Source organism: Eucalyptus grandis, chromosome 7 (assembly GCF_016545825.1).
Source record: "Eucalyptus grandis isolate ANBG69807.140 chromosome 7, ASM1654582v1, whole genome shotgun sequence".
In the NCBI taxonomy this organism is placed as follows: Eukaryota; Viridiplantae; Streptophyta; class Magnoliopsida; order Myrtales; family Myrtaceae; genus Eucalyptus; species Eucalyptus grandis.
Genome location: NC_052618.1, coordinates 21,652,909 through 21,675,459, shown reverse-complemented (window position 1 = coordinate 21,675,459; position 22,551 = coordinate 21,652,909). Strand labels below are relative to the sequence as shown.

The 22,551-nt window shown below is 38.3% G+C and overlaps 1 protein-coding gene across 15 annotated transcripts; it reads right to left on the bottom strand.

Annotated features, from left to right (window-relative positions):
- Positions 1-568: 568 nt before the first annotated feature.
- On the bottom strand, positions 569-18,789 carry LOC108960780 (TMV resistance protein N). 15 transcript variants are annotated; one of them, XM_039318287.1, is made up of 12 exons: positions 14,783-14,897; positions 13,536-13,629; positions 13,068-13,199; positions 12,949-12,993; positions 11,282-11,381; positions 8,942-9,916; positions 7,094-7,280; positions 5,888-6,088; positions 4,289-4,354; positions 3,726-3,825; positions 2,333-2,792; positions 569-923 (listed from the first exon to the last, which is right to left on the bottom strand). In XM_039318287.1, exons 8-12 carry the CDS (start codon positions 6,050-6,052, stop codon positions 806-808), a joined length of 909 nt encoding a protein of 302 aa, XP_039174221.1. In that variant the 5' UTR covers positions 6,053-6,088; positions 7,094-7,280; positions 8,942-9,916; positions 11,282-11,381; positions 12,949-12,993; positions 13,068-13,199; positions 13,536-13,629; positions 14,783-14,897; the 3' UTR covers positions 569-805. The 15 variants fall into 15 exon arrangements, with proteins under 15 accessions (XP_039174221.1, XP_039174222.1, XP_039174224.1 ...); XM_039318288.1 differs by lacking the exon at positions 11,282-11,381; XM_039318290.1 differs by lacking the exon at positions 12,949-12,993.
- Between the last annotated feature and the right edge of the window lie 3,762 nt (positions 18,790-22,551).

The window sequence follows — 22,551 nt, the reverse complement described above, 5'->3', positions numbered from 1 at the left end:
TACATGATAAGTCAACCCAAAATACCTCAGAACATTCTCATTGATATGCTGTTTGGATACTTTGGAAAAATCCTCAATGAACTCATCTTTCATGACAAAAAATTATCACTTACTTTCTACTGCAAAAGGCCAAAAAATTATCACTTGCTTTCTGCTCCAAAAGGTAGTTTGGCTATTGATTCCACATTTATAATAATTTATCATATGGCATTACAATGTGTAAGATTATCTCAGTCGATTGGAAACCACCATTACAAAAATGGTGTGATTTGACTATAGATGGGGCTTCCTTAGGCAATCCTGTGAAACACAGGCACCGGTGGCCTATTGAGGGATTGGTAAGGCAATTGGCATGTCGGGTTTAGCAAAAGTATTGGCATTACAAAGAGCACGGTGGCAAGAATTATGGGCACTTCCTAATGGGCTCAAGGGAAAATAACTTTGGTCCAATCTGTAACACGGTATCCGAACTTTAGCTTAATGTGCAATGTTATTCATGAACTTTTAATTTATGCGCTCTCTAGAATTTTGTATATTATTAATTTAGTCTCTAAATCATATGAAAATGTGCAAATTAAAGTTTATAGATCGCATTGAACAAATTAAAAAGTTAGGGATCAAAACATCCAAAAACTAGTATTTGCGCATTGGATGCTGAAGTTGTTATTTAAATGCATCCTACACCACCCGCAAGCCCACAACCAAGCTTAATTCTTGCGCACGCAATGGAAGAGCTTCCTGCAAAACTTTTCTCCCTAAGTACATGTCGTGCATCTTCCCGCAAAGCCACTTCAGACGGTGTTGATCATTTTACTGACTTAACTGCAGGCTGGATGGGAGTGACGTTTGACACTGAACGCTTGAGCTTGGCTGCAATTTTGTCCGCAAGGACCTTGATCACTTCAGCTTCAGTTTTATCCAAACTGTAAGCACCAAGAGTCACGTCTGGTCATTAGTGCTAGTCGACACCAAGAAAATATCAAGAGGGTCAAAATTTTTCTAACCGATGTTCAAAGTTATTTTTGAGAAGAAGAAAAACAAGATGTCTAGGTTTCGCCTCAATGTACAGATAATTTTTCCAAGGTAACATATTCTGGTTATGGGTGAAGATCAGCTAATCCCACACTCGAATCTCTATCACCTCTTCACCAATCCGGTACTGGCACGTGTTCGTTTTTATCTTTTCTCTGCCATACACGACGACAAAAATGCAATCCCCTCGGAAAGTATTTCATGAACCTAATACATAAATTAAACTGAATCAGAATCCTGGTGGGATTCACATAGGACCCAGCTCAGCATACGTACAACATGTAACAATCTATCCAATCTCTCTCTCTCTCTCTCTCTCTCTCTCTCTATTCTTGTATCTCTCCACACATGAACTAGCATTAATTGCCTCACATGAAACTTAAAGTTCAGGCATCATGTTCAACTCGAGCATTAATATTAGTATTCTCCTCAAAAACATAATCATAATTGCCCCACTAATCACACGCTCAAACAGAAAACACTGTTCATCATAGGAGAAATAATTGAACCGCCTACTAATAGCCCAAGATTACAAGGTATAACATCGTAATACACACATATTTTACAGGCGATGAACTACACGAGCCTTCAAGGATTAGAGATGTGGAACAAGATCAACATGCATATTTTGATCAAAAGTTTACTTTTCTAAAGAACAGAAAATCTAATGACTTTCCTTTTTGTCTCTATACCTTTGAACGACAAATGTAAAATTCTAAAAAAACATCTCCAACCATAGATTTCCAAGAGTATGTTTTAGATGAAGCAAACATAAGTCCACTTCATTAACATTTTCACTTGCAGAAGCACGAAAACATAATCAACTCCTAACGTGGTATTTCAGTGTCTTCAAGTCTAAATCTTATAGAACAGTATTAGATTGATGGAGAATCACTGAATATATTGGTTTAAAGTAAGAACTAACATCCTAATTTTATTTGGATATAGATTAATGCTTTCTACCAACAGAGCACTATTTGAACATAAAGATTTAATTATAACTAGATGGATAAGGGCTTAACCCAATAATCATCACATTATTTCATATCACCAACTCAAATTAGTATGCCAGAGATATTAGAGTGTGGCTAATGACCATATTACATTGCCTCGTGCAGATATACCAATGCCCAAGGGAAGAGATTCCACATTTCCAATTATTAGTTCCTACTGACCATAACAGGCAGCCTTTCAAAGTAAGTTTTGTGTTCTCATGCACTAACTAAGTAACTTTCTTCAGCAATTCTCAAAAAAGTATACTTAGAAGAAGACAGAGCTTAGAAAGGAAAGAGTTTAGTACCCGGCATTAACAGGAAAGCCAATGATCCCGCCCACTGCTTGCAAAGCTTTTCTCCACGTCTGGACCTGGTGTGGATTCTCCTGCTTGAAACCCTCTTCGCCTTGGCCAATATTCTCCACAAAAGGACTGGACAGCTCTCGCAGCTCTCTTGCATCAATGCCCCAGAAAATGGGCAATACAATCAGACCCCCTTTTTCTCGGCACTCGAGGATCTTCACCAGCTCATTGAGGCACCACGGTGAGGAATGGTAATTCTGAGAAACAACCACAACAGCGATATATGAAAGCTCGATCGCTTTCTCAATCGCTGGCCAGATCTCTTCTCCTTCATCCAGTGTAGAATCGACGACCGTTCTTATCCCCCTCTGCTGAAGAGCACCCCTAAGATGGCTCACAGGATTGAGCGTGTCATCCCGTTTGTAACTAATAAAAACGTCATTTATCCTAGGATGACGTTGACCTGCACAATGGGATATACATTGTTTGAGATCAGAAGAGAGGTATGGAGGGATTAAGAATTTGATAAAAAGGCTTATTGAAAAACAGAAACTGTGCTAGTTCTTGTATACGATAATAAAAAAAATTTCTTCATCCTCAGCCAAGTCTCAATCACATGCATTTCACGTTTAAAAAAAAAAAAATACTGATCCAACAGATAGAAAAGAAATTGATAAGGAGGAAAATGACCCTCGCTCAGATTGCCATACTTAATCAACTTAATAAAATAATTTTCCACTGGAACCACCCAAAAGATGAGTTGGATATTCATTAGAACACATACCATGTTTTTATACAACACTTCATCAGGAATCTTCTCAAACAACCCTTGATCTCAACAATAATTGAAAGAGAAGAAATGGGGATTCATAACAATAATTGGTTAACCAATTGATACCATGCAACACTAATGGACTTGTTGCTAGAAATGCCTTCATGAGTTACTTGGAGCACAAGCCTAACCCAAAGCCAAGTGGTATCCCACTCTTTTTGCAGGGTCACAAAGGGTAACTTTCGGTAAATATATGTTCCACGATAAGTTTCCAAAATAACCTTTTGGCTTTTGCTCATAACGTTGAGACTACAGTATTCATCCAATCCATTGGTGATCATCCCCTTGATAGCTTTTCCAATAACATTTTAATGACAAACTAAACATAAATAAGTTTAAGAACTTAACCATGCAATTGATTTTGTGCCAGCAATGATGGACATTGTGACAATGCTTGCTAACGCCATGATATCTACACGCAAAACTGAATACATCAACTGATTTCTCATCTTGGCAAGGAAGGGGGAAAATATCAAAAATGATTTTCTTTCAAGTTACTGCATCTAACCAAAGTGTTGAACATTGATGTAAGTGTTTCAAGTCAGAAGGCAAGAGGGAAATTACCATGAATCCCAATGATGGATTTGAACTTCTCAATTGCAAACTTCAGAATTTGGTCATAGCTTGGGAGAAAAGCAATAGCGAAAGACAATTGTGGAAAAACCTATTCAGTAAAAACTGCAGCATCAGAAAATGATCTCAAAAACGAATGAAGGGAAACGGAAATATAAATTAAGAGTACTGTAACCATTCTACAATTGCCGGGGATGGTTGCACATATACATCACTATCTCTACACTACAAGGATCTTTAGTATGATCAATTTGATGTAATGTTACTGAGCAATTTCAACCTAAAAGGTAGCATTATTTAAAGGATATTTAACTTGCAATCATCAGGAATGGATGGCACCACATGAGAGTAACACATAGTATGGGAAATTTCAACAGCAGTATCACAGATTTACTTTCTCTGATTAGGAAATAATGCTCGGTTAGTGAATATAATCTAACTAGAATCAATCATACTGGACCTTGAACTGCCCATTAGAAGGAGAACAGGATTTGGTAACGATGAATCAGTCTCTTCAAGTATGACAGAAAGCATAAAGTAACTTCCAGTCTTACCTCCTTCGATACGGATTTAATTGCAGCAAATTTACTACCTCTTCCTAAGGATTGAGTGGCTGCAGCCTGAAAACAGAGATCTATTAGATAAAGGAACTACAAAAATAAAAGAACACATTTGTCATGGAAAGAGCATCCCTCCTATATTGAAATAAAGGGTGCTAGATCCCCACGACATTCAGACAAAGATGCCATCTTTTTAGAAAGAAAATGTTAAAGGGTGCATCCCAGGACTTGTTAAGTTCAAATATCGTGCTTTGGAAATTATAAAAAGATGAAGTTTACAATTTAATATTCTGGTTTTATATGAGATTGGTGCGATTCTATTCTGCACTCCAAATGCAAAAGAGAATTCCCAGGCAAATGATGTACATATTACTCAATAACAAAAGAAAGTAAGACACAAAAACTAGAAAGGATTAGTCCTAACAATTTGACAACATTAGTAAATTTCACATTCTTCCAGTTACTCTCGAGCTGGTTAGGAGAGGAAATAGGTTGGGCAGGAATTCATTAATGACTTGACCAGCATCTTGGAGTGGAAAAGGAAAAAGTTTGCATAAGTGCTTCAACTGTTTTGTAACTTGCTCGGGGCATGAGACTTGATGGTTCAATCATTTCATATTTACGATACTATGCCAGAATTCCAACAAAATGCCCTGTTGTCTATTGTTGCTATAATTTCAACTCCTCCAAGTAGAGGATTGGCCAATTCATGCAGAGGCCGAACATTATGTTTCCTTCTTCAATGTTTCAAACTTATTTAAACTTGGATAATTAGGAAAAGGAAGAGACCGATCCCATCACCACCGAAGGTACCATAGCATAAGAAGATGGAAAATCTTTCGGAATCTAAGAAAGAGATAATATTTGGCACCTAGAGTAATTGTCCATGATGATCTTATGCTATAGATATAAAGCGGTTCACACACAAGCATGTGTCATTTGAGACAAACCCAATGGAACAACATAAGATTCTTACATACATACATACATACATACATACATACATACATACATATATATATATATATATATACAAATTTATTTTCCTACTGATGGTAAGTTAATAAAATCAACTACATTATCCAGTAATAAAAGGAGTATACTAGACAAAACTTGTCATGTATTAAAAAGAGCACATAATCAGGGAGGAACAGAATAATTGACCTCATATCCGTAACTAAAAACATTTCATCCCAAGTGATGACCAGCCAGGAAAATCAAAAGCATTATAAACTGCTTTTCCCATTTACTATCATAGAAGAAGACCAAAGTAGCTAATGACATTCTAGGAAATCAATCGATGTGTTAATTAGCCAGTTGCACTAGTTTGAACTAGTTGCAGCGACAGTCAATCTAGAAAAGGCATAAAAATCTCCCAAATACAATCGCTCAACCTTACTTACTCCAACACTGTGCACAAAAATGCTCAAAAGTTCAGCCGAGGTTCAACAAGAAAGCAGCCACGTCATGTCACATTGACATGAACCATCAGCCAAAAAACCAACAAATAATGAAAAATTAGCAGCAAACAGTCAAAAAGGATCATCATTGAAACCGTTAACAAGAAAGAAGAAACTCAAATGAATTTCTTACCACCATGCCTTCTTTCCTCGATAGAGTGCTATGAACAGTCCTTGCTGTATTTCTTTTGGTAGAGACAACTTCTAGTTGCCGCGAAGACTGAGAAGCACAACAAAATTCAGGTTTCCTAAGCTGACCACACCAAGTTGATGTAAGAGGTGATGCCATAGCCAGCATTCTGAATATGCTGATTCCTCCACGTCAACCCTATTACTAAATCAATGAAAGAAGAAACAATTGAAACACTTCATATCCAATAATAGTAGTTTTCCATACAAAATTACCGATAGAAGTAGCATGTTGCCATCTCTAGAAGACAACATCACAGTTATAATCATTAGTCACTGCATATCTCAGTACAATGAACTCTGTACAGTCCAGCTAATACTTGCGGCTCACAAGTGATTGCTAAGAGGAAACTGAAGAATGAGTAGCTTTAACTGTTAATACAATAGGGTTTGATAAGGTGTAACATATCCAGCTGCCACTTGCTGATCAAGCTGTTTCGTGATTGATTCGTTGTGATCGGCAAAGGGAATTAAATGACAGAATGCTTTCCTCGCCAAAATGGGGAAAAGAAGAAGAAAAGAAAAGAGAGTCAATGCTGCAAATTTCTCAACTCATTTGATGACCCGATCATTCATTGCTTGCATTTTGGACTGGATAAGTTATGATATTATGAGGAATCAAGAAGCTTCTCATATTAGACATTAAACCGATACCACAAAAAAGATCATGTAACGATGATGACTATAATTAGAATGCCAAACAATCCCCCTTCCCCAACCCCCCAACCAAAGGTTCAGATATCGCTGAGGGAAAAAAATTACAAGCAAATGTTACCGCAAAATAAAATGACACAAAATCTGAAAGGGAAAAAAGAAAAAAACAATCATCTAATCTGGCAAATAAATCATCGCAGTGAAGCGACTTTGTCCTCAAGCAAACACACAGCAGCATCTGGCAAGTTTAAGATCTAATTAACGCAAGCTCAACGTTGTAAAGGAACTAACAGAATCAACAACATTTTGGAATTCAAATTGATTCCACCGTTCTCCGATCAGCCAAAACGGACAGGTATGTGAAACGGTTTAGAGAAAACACTTGCAGACACCGGTCACAAAGTCCGGGTATCAGCCATTGATTCGGCAGCTAGGTTACGAGAGAACGCGGCGGAAAGGGACAGAGAGAGGGCTGTCGCCGGCGAGTCCCCGTTACCTGCGACGGAGATCGTGGCCGGGCCTTGTGCTCGACGGGGATGATGGCAGTCCCTCGGAGATGGAAGAAGGCGAAGGGACCAATGATTTCAGTTCTAGGGCTTCCCATCTGATCGCCATAGACAGGGTCACAAGCTGCTGCTGCTGCTGTCGGCAAAGTTTCTCGAAATGGGTATGCAGACGAAAGACTGGAAAAATGGAAGCAGGGTGATGATTCCGGAAAAATGGAAGCAGGGTGATGATTAGGCGGAGTATCCCTTTTATGGTCGTGTATTTATTTTAGTGCTTGCGTCAATATGGAAATTTTCTTTTTGGGGGAGACGTAACACTTTTGCTTTGCTTATTAAAATAAGGCCATTCCAATGAAAATTAAACACAACTCACAAGAGGCTCAGCCCAAACCTATTGAAACTAAGCCAGGCCCAATTATTCTTTTATTTCTCTTCACCCACCCACCCCCTCTCCCCCTCGCCTCCCTTTCCTTCTTCTTATTGTCGATTTCTTACTCTTTTTCCTCCCATCCTGTCTCCTTTTACTGCCCAGGTAGCTTTTAACACTCATTGGTTCCAGAACAACAAAGCTTCAACAACGGCATATCCATTTATTAAACATCTATCAACATTCATTCATTCCTCAAAACTATGCTGCGATTTGCTTATCATCAAGCCGCCATCAAGATTATTAACTACTACCTTTAATCACAGACTTTAACCATTCTCCATTCGTTGAACAATTCACTCACCTACAATTGGATCACTACGGAAATGGTCGATGCATGGGTTAGGGGGACTAATCGATGCAAACACCTCAGGGAACCATCACTCTAGGGATCGAGACGAGTCATTGCCTCGCCATTGACCACCGACGAACATCACAGGGACATGTTCATGAACACATAGAACAAAACACAAGGAAAGTCAGTGTTACTTCCGATCATACATCCGAATCTCAGGAAACAAGACCGACATGGGTGAATTGAAATCACCAATCGTGATTTGAACATGTTAATTCGGTCAATGTTTTCCAATTTTAAAATCCATTTCCACAGGGGTACTTAACCAAAGTTGTCCCTTAGGAATCTTTTCATTTAGCTACACGTCGATACGCTGAGTACTTGGTTAACTAAACTAAAGTCAACATATGCTGTAGTTAAAGTCCAGTATACCATGGTTACAAAGCTTGTAGATAGAGGAAAAAGAGGCCGATGAGTTAATTAAGTGATTAAGAGCTTAGAGTGGAATCCAGTAAATCCCATATTTAAATCATAGTTTCTCTCATTCAAAGTACCCTTCGGGGCTTAGGCCACCTTCATCGTCTATTGAGTGGACTTAGGCAATGCATATGAACATAATAGTTCGCGTATGTCAATGGAGATTAGTCAAGTCGAAAGGTTTATACATCTCGTTATTATATTTTGTTAATCAATCAATGAGAAATAGAAAAATGAAAAAATTTCATGTTTGGTCTAATGAGGTTTTTACACTTTTAAGTGCACTTGTGTCAATCCTATAACTTATAAACGGAAGTTATCCACTCCTGTTGATAGGAAAAGAAATGAAGATCCATTTTAGAAACTCATTACATTTATCTTGCTAAAGAGGTTTATATGGGTTTGTTTGCCAAAAATGGGTTAACGACGAAGTATCTTCCAAAGGCTTGACCTCTGATTTTTAGAATGAATCGGGTTTTGTGGTGGTTCGGGAAATTATTTGCGTATCGAGAACTGCTGACGATAACTAGGTATAAACTAAAGGCTAATTAAACCACCGCCCGCAACGGCGCAGCTGGCTTGGGCTCTCTCCTCCTCACGAAAGGGAAAAGTTCGAATCTCATCGTTAGGGATACTTACTTGGAGTACTGTGGTGGTGGGTCTTGCAGTCGCTCCCTAAAGGTTTGCTCACCAGCTGTCAGCTTACGGGATTCCTGGGTTACCAAAAAAAAAAAGAAAAAAAAAACTAAAGGCTAATTAAAAGGATAAGGAGAGACTAATAAATAGACTGGAAATTGGAAAAGGATAAATTTTGATTAGTGTTTTCCATTGTGGATCCTTTATAATTGATGCTTCCTGGACCTATATCCTTGGACTACATATAACTATCATTGTGCGGTTATCTTTTGAGTTACAACTTGTAAATGCTTCCGAGATTCTTGGCTTCACGGTGAAAACTCAGATACATTTTTTCATCCATAAGCGGTTATAATCTTCAGGGTATCTTCTAGGCTTCTAGCTTGGCTTTTCTTCAATTTTTCTTACTACTGTAGTAGACCGTATGTCATCATACATTGAAAACCATCCCGGTGTGCTACTCTTCATCAATGACCCAGACACAGGTGGCATCTATATTACATTGGCCACTCATCGATTCGTGATCATGTTACCTTTTTGCTCTATCGACAAGTTAACATCGACCCTTCACCGACCCATCATGACTTGAGTCATTTTTGGATGTAAATATATGCCCCTTTTAAAAGAATTTAAAAGGCATTTAATTGTTTCGAGTATACTGGAATATTTGAAGTCGCCCCGTTGAAGTCTGAGCAAAACGCCGGTTGCGCTTCTCCATTAGTTTATTGATCTTCACCAGCTTGTTAAGGCACCATGCTGAGAAATGGAAATTCTGAGGGGCGACCACAATGGCAATCTCCGACTGCTCAATCGCTTCGTTGATCGCTGGCCGGAACCATACACCTCCGTCCAGTGTAAAATCAACAAACGTTCTTATCCCTCCTCGCTCAAGAGCACTCTTGAGATAGCTCACAGTGTGGAAGCATGTCGTTCTGCTTGTAACAAATGAATGCGCCGTAAACCCTGGAGGACGCTGACCTGCGCAGTGGGGGATGGGATTAAGAATTTGATAAAAAGACTAATAGAAAAACAGAAACTGTGTGAAACCTTGTATTCTTGTAAAAACCAAGATATGATAATTAAAATTTTTGTACTTTATCCTCAGCCAGGTCCCAATCAGATACACTTCCAAGTTCACAAACATATCCTAATCCAACAAACAGAAAAGAAATTGATAAGGAGGAAAAAGACCCTCGCAGACTGCCCAACTTATTCAACTTAATAAAACAATTCCCCATCGAATCAACCCAAAAGATGAGCTCGATGTTCATCAGAACACAGCCCATATTATTATATTACACCTCATCAAAGATCTTCTCAAACAAGCCTCGATCTCGCTCCAACAACCATGCTGAGCGGTGTCTCCCTCACTCTCCAAGTAAATTCAAACGAACCCCAGCTCCTCTAACCTGTAAATTCTCTACAAATTGGGTTGATACATCCGCATCAGCGGGTTTACTGTTCATTAAGGGTTAACTTGAAGCACATTGTAATTTTTCTTTTCTTAATTGTATTTTAGAGTCAACTTGGAGGATATGACTTTCCAAACCAGATTTTTTTTTTTTTTTGTCAGTCCTACTCTATTCATACTCTATACTCACTCTCAGACTTTTGTCCTGCCTCTTACAGGGCGTGGGAGTCGAAATCCACTCCTAAAACTTACGTGTCCCCACCCCCATCCCCCTTGAGAAGGTGGGGATATGAACCCCTCACCTCCCCCTTCCATGTTGGAAGGATGGCCACTGGGGCGAATCCCAGTGGTTTTCCAAACCAGATTGAAAGAGAGAAGAAATTGGGGTTAAAAAAAAAAAATGGTTAGCCAATTGTTTTTCTACCATGCAACTAATGGACTCGTTCCTAGAAACGCCTTTGCGAGTTCATTAAGGGTTAAACTGGAGCACAAGCCTGACCCAAAGCCAAACGGTTTCTCACTCTTTCTGTAGGATCACAAAGAGTCACTTTTGATAAAAATACGTTTCACGGTAGATTTCCAAAATAACCTGTTTGGCTTTTGCTCATAATGTTGAGACTATAGTATTCATCCAATCCATTGGTGATCATCCCCTTGGTAGCTCTTTCAATGATATTTTAACGAAAAACTAAACAAGTTTGAGAACTTAACCATGCAATCGAGTTTGTGCCAGTAATGAGGGCATGATGACAATTCTCACCTACGCTATGATATCTACATGCAAAACTGAATACACTCTGCTGATTTCTTATCTTGGCGAGGAAGGGGGAAAAATTAAAAACTGATTTTCTTTCAAGTTATACATCTAACCAATGTGTTGTGCATCAATTAAGTGTTTCAAGTTATAAGGCAAGAGGGACTTTGCAAATTACCATGAACCCCTACATGATTTATGTCGGACATGGACTTCTGAAAGCCAAACTTCAGAATTGGGTTTTAGTTTGAGAATATAGCAATAGATTGCAGAACAACCTATCCAGTAAAAGATTGCAGCATCAGAAAATATCTCAAAAATAAATGAAGGGACACGTAAATATACATCAAGAGTACTGTAACCATTCTACAATTGCCTGGGATGGTTGTACGTACACATCACTACCTCTACCCTACTAGGATCTTTAGTATAAAATGGGAGCACTGAATTTGAGAAGATCAATATAATGTAATGTCATTGAGCAATTTCAACCTAAAAGGTAGCACTATGTGAAGCAAATTTAACTTGCTATCATCAGCAATGGACGCCACTACAAGAGAGTACCACAGTATGGAAAATTCCAACAGCAGTATCACAACTTAAATTTCTCTGAGTTGGAAATAATGATAGCTTAGTAAATTCAACCTGACCAGAATGAATCATACTAGACCTTGAACTGTCCATTAGAAGGAGAATAAGATTTGGCAATTATTAATCGGTCTCTTCAAGTATGACAGCAAGCATAAAGTAATTTCAGTCTAACCTCATTCAATGCGGCACCATAAGAAGATTAATGAGATAAAGGAACAAAAGTTTGAATAAAGAAACTTCAATTGTTGTGTAGCTAGTTCTGGACATGAGACTTGATAGTTCACTCATTTCATATTTACCACCCTATGCCAGAATTCCAACACAATGCCTTGTTGTCTATTGGTTGCTATAAATTCAACTCCTTCTCAACTCATGCACAGGCAACATTTCCTTCTTCAATGTTTCAAATTTATTTAAAATTGGATGATGAGGACAAGATCGATCCCATCACCACTGAGGGCACTATACCATGAATAGAGGGAAAATCTTTTGGAATCTAAGAAACAGATAATATTTGGCTTCTAGAGTGATTATCCATGATGATCTTATGCTATAGACATAAAACAGTTCAAACACGAGCAAGTGTCATTTGAAACAAATGCAATGGAACAACATGAAATTATATTGTATACTAATTTCTTTTCCAACTAATGGTAAGTTCATAAAAAATAAGTATATTATCCAATTATAGAAGGACATGAACTTCTCGACTCCAAGCTTTAGGATTTGGTGAGAGGATGAAGCAACAGGGGAAATTAATTGTGGAACAACCTACTCAGAAAAAACTGCAGCCTTAGAAAATGATCTGAAAAACAAATGAAGGGAAACAAAGTTATAAATCAAGAGTATTGTAACCATTTTAAAATTGCCTGGGATGGTTGCACATATACATCACTCTTTCTACTAAGATCTTTAGTATAATATGGGAACACTGACTTAGAGATGATCAATATGATGTAATGTCACTGAGCAATTTCAATTAAAAGGCAGTATTATGTGAAGCAAATTCAACATGCTATCATCGGGAATGGATGGTACTACGTGAGAGGACACATAGTATGGAAAATTTCAACGGCAGTATCACAAATGTTACTTCTCTGATTAAGAGGAAATAATGCTAGGATAGTGAATATAATCTAACTAGAATCAATCCTACTGGGACTTGAATTGTCCATTAGAAGGAGAATAAGATTTGGCTATGATGAACAGTCTCATCAAGTATGACAGAAAGCATAAAGTAACTTCCAGTCTTACCTCCTTCAACGCAGGTATAGTTTAACCAAGTTCAGTACCCATTATCTATAAACAAAGATCTATCAGATGAAGGAACAAAACTTCTAATAAAAAAACTATATGATATTGAAATAACTAACCTTCACCATTGGCGAAACTACTACGGCACCAACATATGAAATATTCCACCCAATATCCGAATCACATAAGTAAAACGCCTCCGACGCTTGTGCATTGGTTGAAAGGTCAAAGACACTGGGAAGGCATGCCACCTTCGCCCAAAGAAAAAAAAACATTTGTCATGGAAAGAGCATCCCTCCAATATTAAAGTAATGCCTGCTAGATGCCCACCACATTCAAACTAAAATGCCATCTTTTTAGAAAGAAACTGTCGAAGAGTGCCCCCCGGGTTTTGTTGAGTTCAGATGATGTGCTTTGGAAACTATAAAAGTTCAAGTTTACAAATATATATTCTTGGGATACAAAAGATTTGTGTGATTCTAGTCATTCCATACTCCAAATACATTGAAATTACCGGGCAAATGATGTCCATATTTCTAGATAACAGCAGAAAGTAAGACATAAAAAATAGAAGGATTAGTCCTCACAATCTGATACCATTAGTGATTTCACATTCTTCCTGTTACTCTCAAGCTGGATAGAGAGGAAATACGCTGGGTAGGAGTTCTTTTGAGACTTGACCTGCATTTGGAGTTGAAAAGGAACAAGTTAGCATAAGTTCAACTGCCATGTCACACGAGCTTATGCTATAGACATAAAGCAGTTCACACAAGAGTATGTGTCATTTGAAACAAACCCAATTGAACAAACAGGAAATTATAACGTATAAAAGTTTCCTTTCCAACTAATGGGAAGTTTATAAAAAGCAAGTACATTATCCAATTATAAAAGGAGTATACTAAAGTTAACTTTTCATGCATTCAAGAGCACATAAGTCATAGGGAGGCACAGAAAGATTCACCTCATATCTGTGAGCGCTACATCTGCGCATTCCAAGCGACAACCAGCCTAGAAAATCAAAAGCATTACCTATTGCTTTTCCCATTTACTATCATAGACGAATAAACCGAAGAAGCTAACGTTATTTGAGGAAATCGATCGACATGTTAATTAGCCAGTTGCGTCACTTTGAACTAGTTGCCGTGAGAGTTAATCTAAAAACGGCACAATAATCTCTTGAATACAATTGCTGAACCTTACTTATTCCAAATACTCTGCACAAAAATGCCCAAAATTCAACTGAGATTCAACAAGAAAGCAACCACGTCATGTGACATTGAGATGAACCATCAACCAAAAACTGACAAACGATGAAAAATTTGCAGCAAACAGTCACAAAGGATAATCATTGTGTTGGAAATTGTGATCCATTTTCCACATTCTCTAGAATTCTCAAGAACTGGTCAACTAACATAATCTCAAAGAAAGTCTTAGGTGGTGGATAGCTTGAGGAAAAGAATGGGCACTTAACCATGATGAAAGAAGAGTCAAGAACATGGACAACATCTAGAACCAAGAAACTTCCAGCTAGAAATATGCTGTCTAAGTCAGTGCAAGGGAAGAACAAGCCAAGTTGAAGAAGATTTCATAGTAAAAAAAAAGAAAGAAAAAAGTCAACTAAAACAAGTCATCTAAGGCCCAGCAAATGTCTAGCTGCCTAGGGTGGTGGCTAAGTTGGTTGTAATTGCTTATAAATAGGCTTGGAGTTCATCCATTTGGTGTGTGTGAGACACATAATGATATGCAAGACAAGAGGAGAGACACATAATCTGAAAAGAAAAAAGAGAAATCATCCAATTTGGCAAACAAATCGTCACATCGAAGCAACTTAGACCTCCAAGCAAACGCAATTCAGAGTCTTGGAAGTTCACGCCATCTGAACATTGAAAAGGCACCAACAGGATCAACAGCATTCTGGAACTCAAATTCATTCCACCATGCTCCGCAGCAAGAAACACTCGCAGATGCCGGTCACTTGGACCGGGTATCAGCCATTGAACTCCGCAGCAAAGGATACAAGAAAACGCGGCGGAAAAGGGCAAAAAAGAATGGCCGTCCCCGTCGCCGTCGCCGGCGAGCCGCCGTCCCCTGCGACGGAGATGGTGGGCCGGACCTGGTGCTCGGCGGCGATGATGGCGGTCCGTCGGAGATTGGAGAAGGCGAAGGGACCCATCGGTGGTAGGGTTTTTGGAAATGCGGAATTTCTATTTGGTGATCGAAAGCTACTTGGGTGGGTATGTGCGAGTCGTTGGATCGAAGCCTATTTGGGGGAAATGATGTACGAAAGAAGTGACGGATTCCAAAAAAGGAAAAAGGAAAAGAAAGAAAAGATGGGAGACATTGTCATGAATCATTGTTGATGGGGGCACATTGTCATGAGTCATTGCAGCGTCATCATTGGACTCTATTATTATTCCTATAATTTCAAGTTAATCCAAAGTTAATTTATCTCTCCACATAATTGGATTATATTAAAGCATCGTCGACACCCGCCATTTGAGTTTATCGTACTCTTGACGCGTTAAATTCAAATTTCTCAAAATAAATTCAAGTGACCTAAATCATATTTTTAAAATAAAAAATAATTCATTATTTTTGAGATTTTAATCCAGACATCCATTTAAAGTTCCGCCAAAAGGGGATAAAACCCAAACTTGCGGAAACTTTATAATTAGAATAAAAAAATTCTGAAACTAGGCTTGGTACTTAATTTTTTTCTTTTTTTATCTTCTTTATCTATTTGTAAGGGCAAAACAATTATGTAGATCTTGATAATTTTTTTCAACAATTAGTCTTTAGGATCTCCTTATTTCATTTAACAAAGAAAACTTAAATAAATTTTCAATTTTCAAACTTCCGCCTAAAATCTGACCAAAAAAGAAAACTTTTGCATACCAAATTATCAGAAAATACCCATACGAGCTAAAAATAACAGGTATTGTCAAACAACAGACAAGATTGTAGTTTAAAGTGCCAATAAATTATCATAATTACTCAATAAATCTCTCGAAAATAGATTCCATATATAAGTGATTTTCCTCACCCCACACTAATTTAAGTCTCTTTTCTTAAATAACTCGTTTTTCTTTTTCTTCCATTACTATATATCCTTCATATTTTGGCAAACATACAAGGGCGTATTCTTTTTTTATATACTACGTTGGCCAAAATAAATTTATTCTTTTTGGGATAAAAATGCAAAATAAAGCATTAGCATCTCCCTTGCACGGGCTTAGATTATTTCATAGTAAAATTAAGAATCCAAAATTCAAGATAATTCGTCTTTCCTCATACAAACGCTGCCGTTTCAGTCTCTAGTTGGACGCTCGCTCTCTCTTCCTCTCCCTCTCCCTCCCTTTGCTGGATCGCTCTTTCTGAAGTATTTTTTTATTTCTCATTTCCAAATTGCGAACTCGAGTTGCTGCAGAATGAGAAAATAACGAAGTGAAGCTCGATGACACCCCATTTTCGCAGGCTTTAAACTGCTTTGTTGGCCTTCATTTGGAGGAGTTTCGTGACAGATTCGGACCCTGCAAAGTTGTACCAAATGGATGATCTTCAATACAAATTCCTTTCTGGAAAGACAATTTCATAGGAAGCCCCTCGAGCAACCTGTTGCGATCTAATTTTTCTGTCCGGAGTGGAACAAATATTAAGGTTTAGCCTCGGTCACCAAAATATATATATATATATATATATATATATATATATATATATATATGTCCATACCTCACGTGGTGTGTTTTAAATTTTAGCTTCAATTGACACTATAATGATTTTCTAATAAGGAGTCATCACTAACATACTAGGTCGGCTAGAATCAAGTAACACATGAGAATATATCTCTCTTCCAATGCAATCAAAAATCAAAAGTTGGAGATTTGATTACATTAATTAATCAACTAGTACCCTTTTAGTATTTAATCTTGTTCAATTTCAGGTAATCTGAATTTGATTTTAAATTTATCCACTAACATGTAAGGTGATTATGCAAGTACACGATTATTGAAATTATCGGCAACCAAAGATAGTGTTAAATAAATTACAAAGAAAAGAAAGAATCTAACACTTAAAAATAACAAAAATGTCATTCCTTACTACGTCGAAGAGAAACTACAATCAACATATTGAAATTGCATAACCAAGTGATGATCGAAATAGAATTGCTCAAACAACAACCTAATATTTGTCTCTAAAAACATTCAAACCCTATCATAAATCCCTAAGAGTTTGTTCAATTTCGAACAAATTTTTTTTAGGATTTTCACATATTTCAAGAGAAAAAAATACTCAAAAATATTAAGCTTTTTCTTAATTTTTAGAAAAAAATAAATTGTTTTGGATTTTTATAAAATTTTTAAAATGTTTTTTTAGCCCAAACCCAACAAAACTTGGCCTGAGCCCCCCTCCTCCACTCCCGTATCCATCATCTTCTACCAACAAGACAAATCGAGGCACACGAAAGTTCAAAGAAATCTCAGGTCAAAACCGAAATGATAGAACACAACCGCCACGCTTCACGATGAATCAGCCTACATCTACCGCCGGACCTCCATCACAGGCTAGTTCCGGTCACTGGAAAAACGCCGCCGCCATCCTCACGGCACCTCCTCGAACGTCTCTACTCACTGAAATGCCCATGTTCAGCGCAAGACCCACACCAATAACCAATCGCTACGCCCCCTCCTCGGCCAGTAAACCCACACCACTCACCCTCTCTTTCAGCCATAACAAGCAAAGAAGACAACCGTGAAGACTCGCCCCTGTCCTAAAAACGAGCACTCACATAGCCATGTCTAATGACCAAAATACGCTAAGGACAGAACGAGAATCAAAGAAGACAATGTGAATCTGGTTCAAGCATTTCATCAAACAGGTGGGGTGCATTGACTAAAGCGTGAACGTCACCTCATTCGGGACTCGGATTTGCATTCGGGTTCACAACACCAAGAACAAAAGGCCCGAGCACAATCCGGCGGGACCCGAACTCGCGTGAGCCGAACCACGATGAATCCCAGTCCTGCGAGTCCGAAACGAACCAAAACAGGGCAGAGAAAATGGGGTCGGCGGTGCTCCCTACCCGGCTCGGGGTGGCGAATGAGGGCGAGCTCGATAGATTGGACTACGTCCAGTCGCCTCGCACACCTCTGAGCCGGGATCCTCGGGAAATCGACATGGCCCGAAAGAAATAAAAGAAAATAAAGCCGAGACCTACCGTGGGGAAAGGAACGCGTCGGCGAGGGTCGTCGGCCGCGCTCCAGGCGCAATGGCTATTGGAGGAAGCCTCTCACTCTTGGCCTCACTGGCTCTTCGTTTCTCGCTCCCTCTGTCTCTCTCTCGCTATCGAACCCTGTGGTCCTTCCCGAAAGTCCCTCCTCCAGCCTCTCTCTCTCCCCCTCTCGTTTTGAAGGCGCCGGCGGGTGCCCATGGCCTCTGCCACCGCCGGCTGCCCTACCGGCCTGGCCTCACGTAGCAATCGCCTATGTGTCCGTGCTTCTGTGTCGTGTCAGAGCGTGTCGGACACGCGGTCAACGCGTGTCGAGTTTTCCGACACGTAGTCAACTTTTCGCTAGAAACCGCCAGAGAAAGAGTAGAGACTGAGGCGAGGGCGGTCACAATGATGCTGCGGGATCGGCGACAAGGCTGCAACTGCAAGTCACGAAGGGCCGAAGGCGAGGCGGAGGAGGAGGAGAAGGATCGAGAGGAAGAGGAGAGGAAGGGGATCATATGGAGGTCGTGCGGCGAGGAGATGGAGATGGATCGAGAGGAAGACCGTGCGGCGAGGGGAAAAAGTGAGGAGAGGAAGGGGTTGCGAGGTCGTGCGGCGAAGGAAAAATGTGTTTCGGTAGCTAGGGTTTTGGAAACGGTGAAGTGAGTCAGTGACAGCCCGTGACGTGGATGGGGGAGGGGAAATGAGTGAAATAAATTTGGGGTGGGGGGAAATAGTCTCTCGTGGGGGAGGGACGGAAAAAATTGAAATAAATTTGGGAGTGGGGGAAACTATTTTTTAATCGGAAAATATATAAATGAAATTAAAAAAATAATTTAAAAAAGTACTGAATTTTAAATGATAATAAATTTTGATCATCATAAAAAATCATAGATTTATTTAAATAAGTTTATTCTACTTTCTTGTTAGTCATCGGCTTTATCAATAACTTTTGTTAAAATTAAAAACGTATTTCCAAACATGGATACGTATTAATTATGAATATGTCTTTCAATTTCCAATGAATTAATCTATTAATATTATTAGTGTAAATTCATTGTAGGCTCTTTTTTTTAATTAATTAATTATTTATGAATTTAAATCAAATTAATTAAAAATAAAAATATTTATTTAATATTTAATGTGTCGGAATTCTCTACTTTTGAGAAATGATGTGTCGCGTGTCGTGTTGTGTGGCGTCACGTGTCAGTGCTACATAAGCAATCGCGCCGTGCGATTTGCTCTACTCTTGCTCTGTATCGGCTATACTGTGTTTTTTATAATGCAAATGCTCCTAATATGCAATGTAATGAAAATCATTTTTGTTTATAGGTTAAAATTAATCCCTAAATTTCTATACAATTAATGAATGATAAAACAAGTCATCAAAATTTATGTGTCTACACAATCTTATCAAAGGCGCACCACAATGAAGAAGTGCTAATCGTGAAAGATGTTTGGGACAAAGATGGGAATTGGCACCTTGAAACAATTTCATTCGTCTTGTAGGAGGATGTCATGCTACTTCTGGACAAACAAACCTAACCCGCTATCTTCTATGGAAAACTCGATATGTCTGTTGTTTCCGAAAATGCAATGCTCGAATTGCATCCTCATACATGCCAAACCTCTCTCTGGAATAGTTCATGGAGATTAGATCATGGTAACTGAATTAAGTGCTTCCTCTGACAATGGACTTGTGACCATATCCCATCAAAAGAGAATCTTTTCAAGCATTAATCTTAAGATTTCTGCCAATTGACTTTGTTCGTGATGGTGTCCAAATTACTGTCCACATTTTGCACACCGACAAATTGCTTCATCAGTTATTCATCCATCTCATATCATCGATTTCTTTAATTCCTTTATTATAGATTGGATAACTACTAGCATTTGTATCGACGATAAGTCAACCCACAAAATACCTCGGAATATTCTCATCGATATGCTATTTGGATACTTTAGAAAAAGTCTTAATAAACTCATCTTTCATGACAAAAAATTGTCACTTCCTTTCTGCTGCAAAAGGCTAGTAGTTTGGCTATTGATTCCACATTTATAATAACTTATCACACGGCATTACAAAGTGCAAGCTTATCTCAGGCGATTGGAAACCTCCATTACAAAAATGGTGTAATTCGACTATAGATGGGGCTTCTTAGGCAATCCTATGAAACACAAGCACCGGTGGCTTATTGAGGGATTGGTAAGGCGAGGTAGAAGTATCGGCATTACAAAGAGCACGGTGGCAAGAATTTTGGGCACTTCCTAATGGGCTCAAGGAAAAATGACAAATTATCCCTAAACTTTGGCCCAATTTTCAATATGGTATCTGAACTTCAACTTAATGTGCAACGTTAACTTTTAATTTATTTAATGCATTCCCTAGACTTTTGTATATGGTTAATTTAGTCTCTAAATCATATGGAAATGTACAACTTAAATTTTATAAATTGCATTGAACAAATTAAAAATTTAGGGATCAAAACATCCAATAACTAGTATTTGCGCATTGGGTGCTGAAGTTGTTATTTAAATGCATCCTACACAACCCGCAAGCTAACACCCAAGCTTTGAACTCATGAATGATTGCAGAAATACATGATATGTCAATTACCCTTAAAAGAAATTCGGAGGGTTTCTAAGTCTAGCTTGAAAGACTGGACACCAAAGATAAGTAGAGTACTCAAGATTTACACGCGAAACGTGCGAGGCGGAACGAAGTTAACCATTGCCAGATTTTGCGGAAACCTTTTTTTTATTCGTACTTTTAAGTTTCACAAATGGTTCAACGGCAAGAGAAAAATGTTTTGAAGTTATTTATTTCATGATTGCAACGACTTGCTTAGGTTTATGATGGTCCATTCTAAAAAATATTAAAAGCGTTGTCAAGTTTAATATATGACAATTTACACATATTAATCAGGAAAAAGTAGTAAATTTATTTTCTTTGCAGCACCATAACATAACGAATAGTACCACATGATGTGTCCATTCTAAAAAATAACTTATTATTTGTTATTTATACAACCATGAAAAAAACTAGGAAGTCTATATCAGTATATAGTTCAGATAAAGAGTTTATGTAAAAATTATAGCATTAAGTGCAGTAACAACAAATTTTTTTTTTTTTTGGGTCAAACAATAACAGCATTCAAATAACACATTTTAGGTGCTTGTAGCAAACAAGTTCACTAAACGTGACACTCATAGAAAGATTGGCAACATGGAAGCTTTTAGCGAGGTCAATGACTAATCGTTATTACTCTAGTCTTGTGTAAATGATCCTTAGATCTAAGGCACACTGTTAACTTGTGTGTCGGACGGCTATGATTCATGGGTATGCATATTGGCGGCTCATTGATCTGTCTCTATACTTGATGGTCATAACTCGTTCACATACGAAGTTACACATGTGCGCAACATGGAATTTGTCTCCTTGTTACATGCAAGGTACAGTAATAATGTCTTATGCGATCTAATTGTTACACTGCATTGAAATCCTCGGTCGGGGTTGTAATTGAGAATAAATTGTTTATGTCTCGTATAAAATGCAAATCAATTAGGTTTGTGCGGATGATCAAATTGGTGACTTGATAAATATTCCATGGTCTTTGTTTGATCGGGACATAGTAAAATAGAGGGATTGAATTACACTGTAGTCAAAGTTGATAGAGTCATTATGTTCTTAAAGCATCCATACTGTTTGGATAGCCATGACATATTGCTAGATGTCAATCATGGCTTGTAGGACCTACATATTAATCGGGACAATCAATTCTCTTGGAAGTACTAATGTGTTAGTACAAATCTTACTACCAGCTTAGTGATCAATCTAGGGATGTCACACACCATAACCAATTCACTCGATTGGACACAGCCCACTCACAAGAGCTGTTCTCTTGCTCACCCAATTTTTGGAGGAAGTAGTTGATAACTTATTTGAGAAGTTATAGACTAGCTTATGAAGGAAGTGGTCAATAACTTATTTGAAAAGTTAAAGACCAACTTTTTGGAAGAAGTAGCTTTTGGAAAAAATAGTCAATAATTTCTTTGAGAGGTTAAAGACTAGCTTCTAAATGAAGTTAAATGTTGACTTCACAAGGACATTATAAGTAGAGTAGAGAGAGGGTGAGTGGGTTATGTTAAGAAAAAGAGAGAGAGAGAGAGAGAGATAGAGAGAGAGAGAGAGAGAGAGAGAGAGAGAGAGAGAACTATATGGTTAGCAAATGGTTGCTAACCACATGCAGAGGATTGTCTCCACGAGATTGCTAACATAATTATAGTGGTGATTACCTATGAGCTCTTTTTTGTTCGAGGTGCATTGGTGTTGTGTCTGAACTAGAGGCCCGATGTTTGTGGGGCTCGAATTGAAGAACATTTGAATCAAGTCA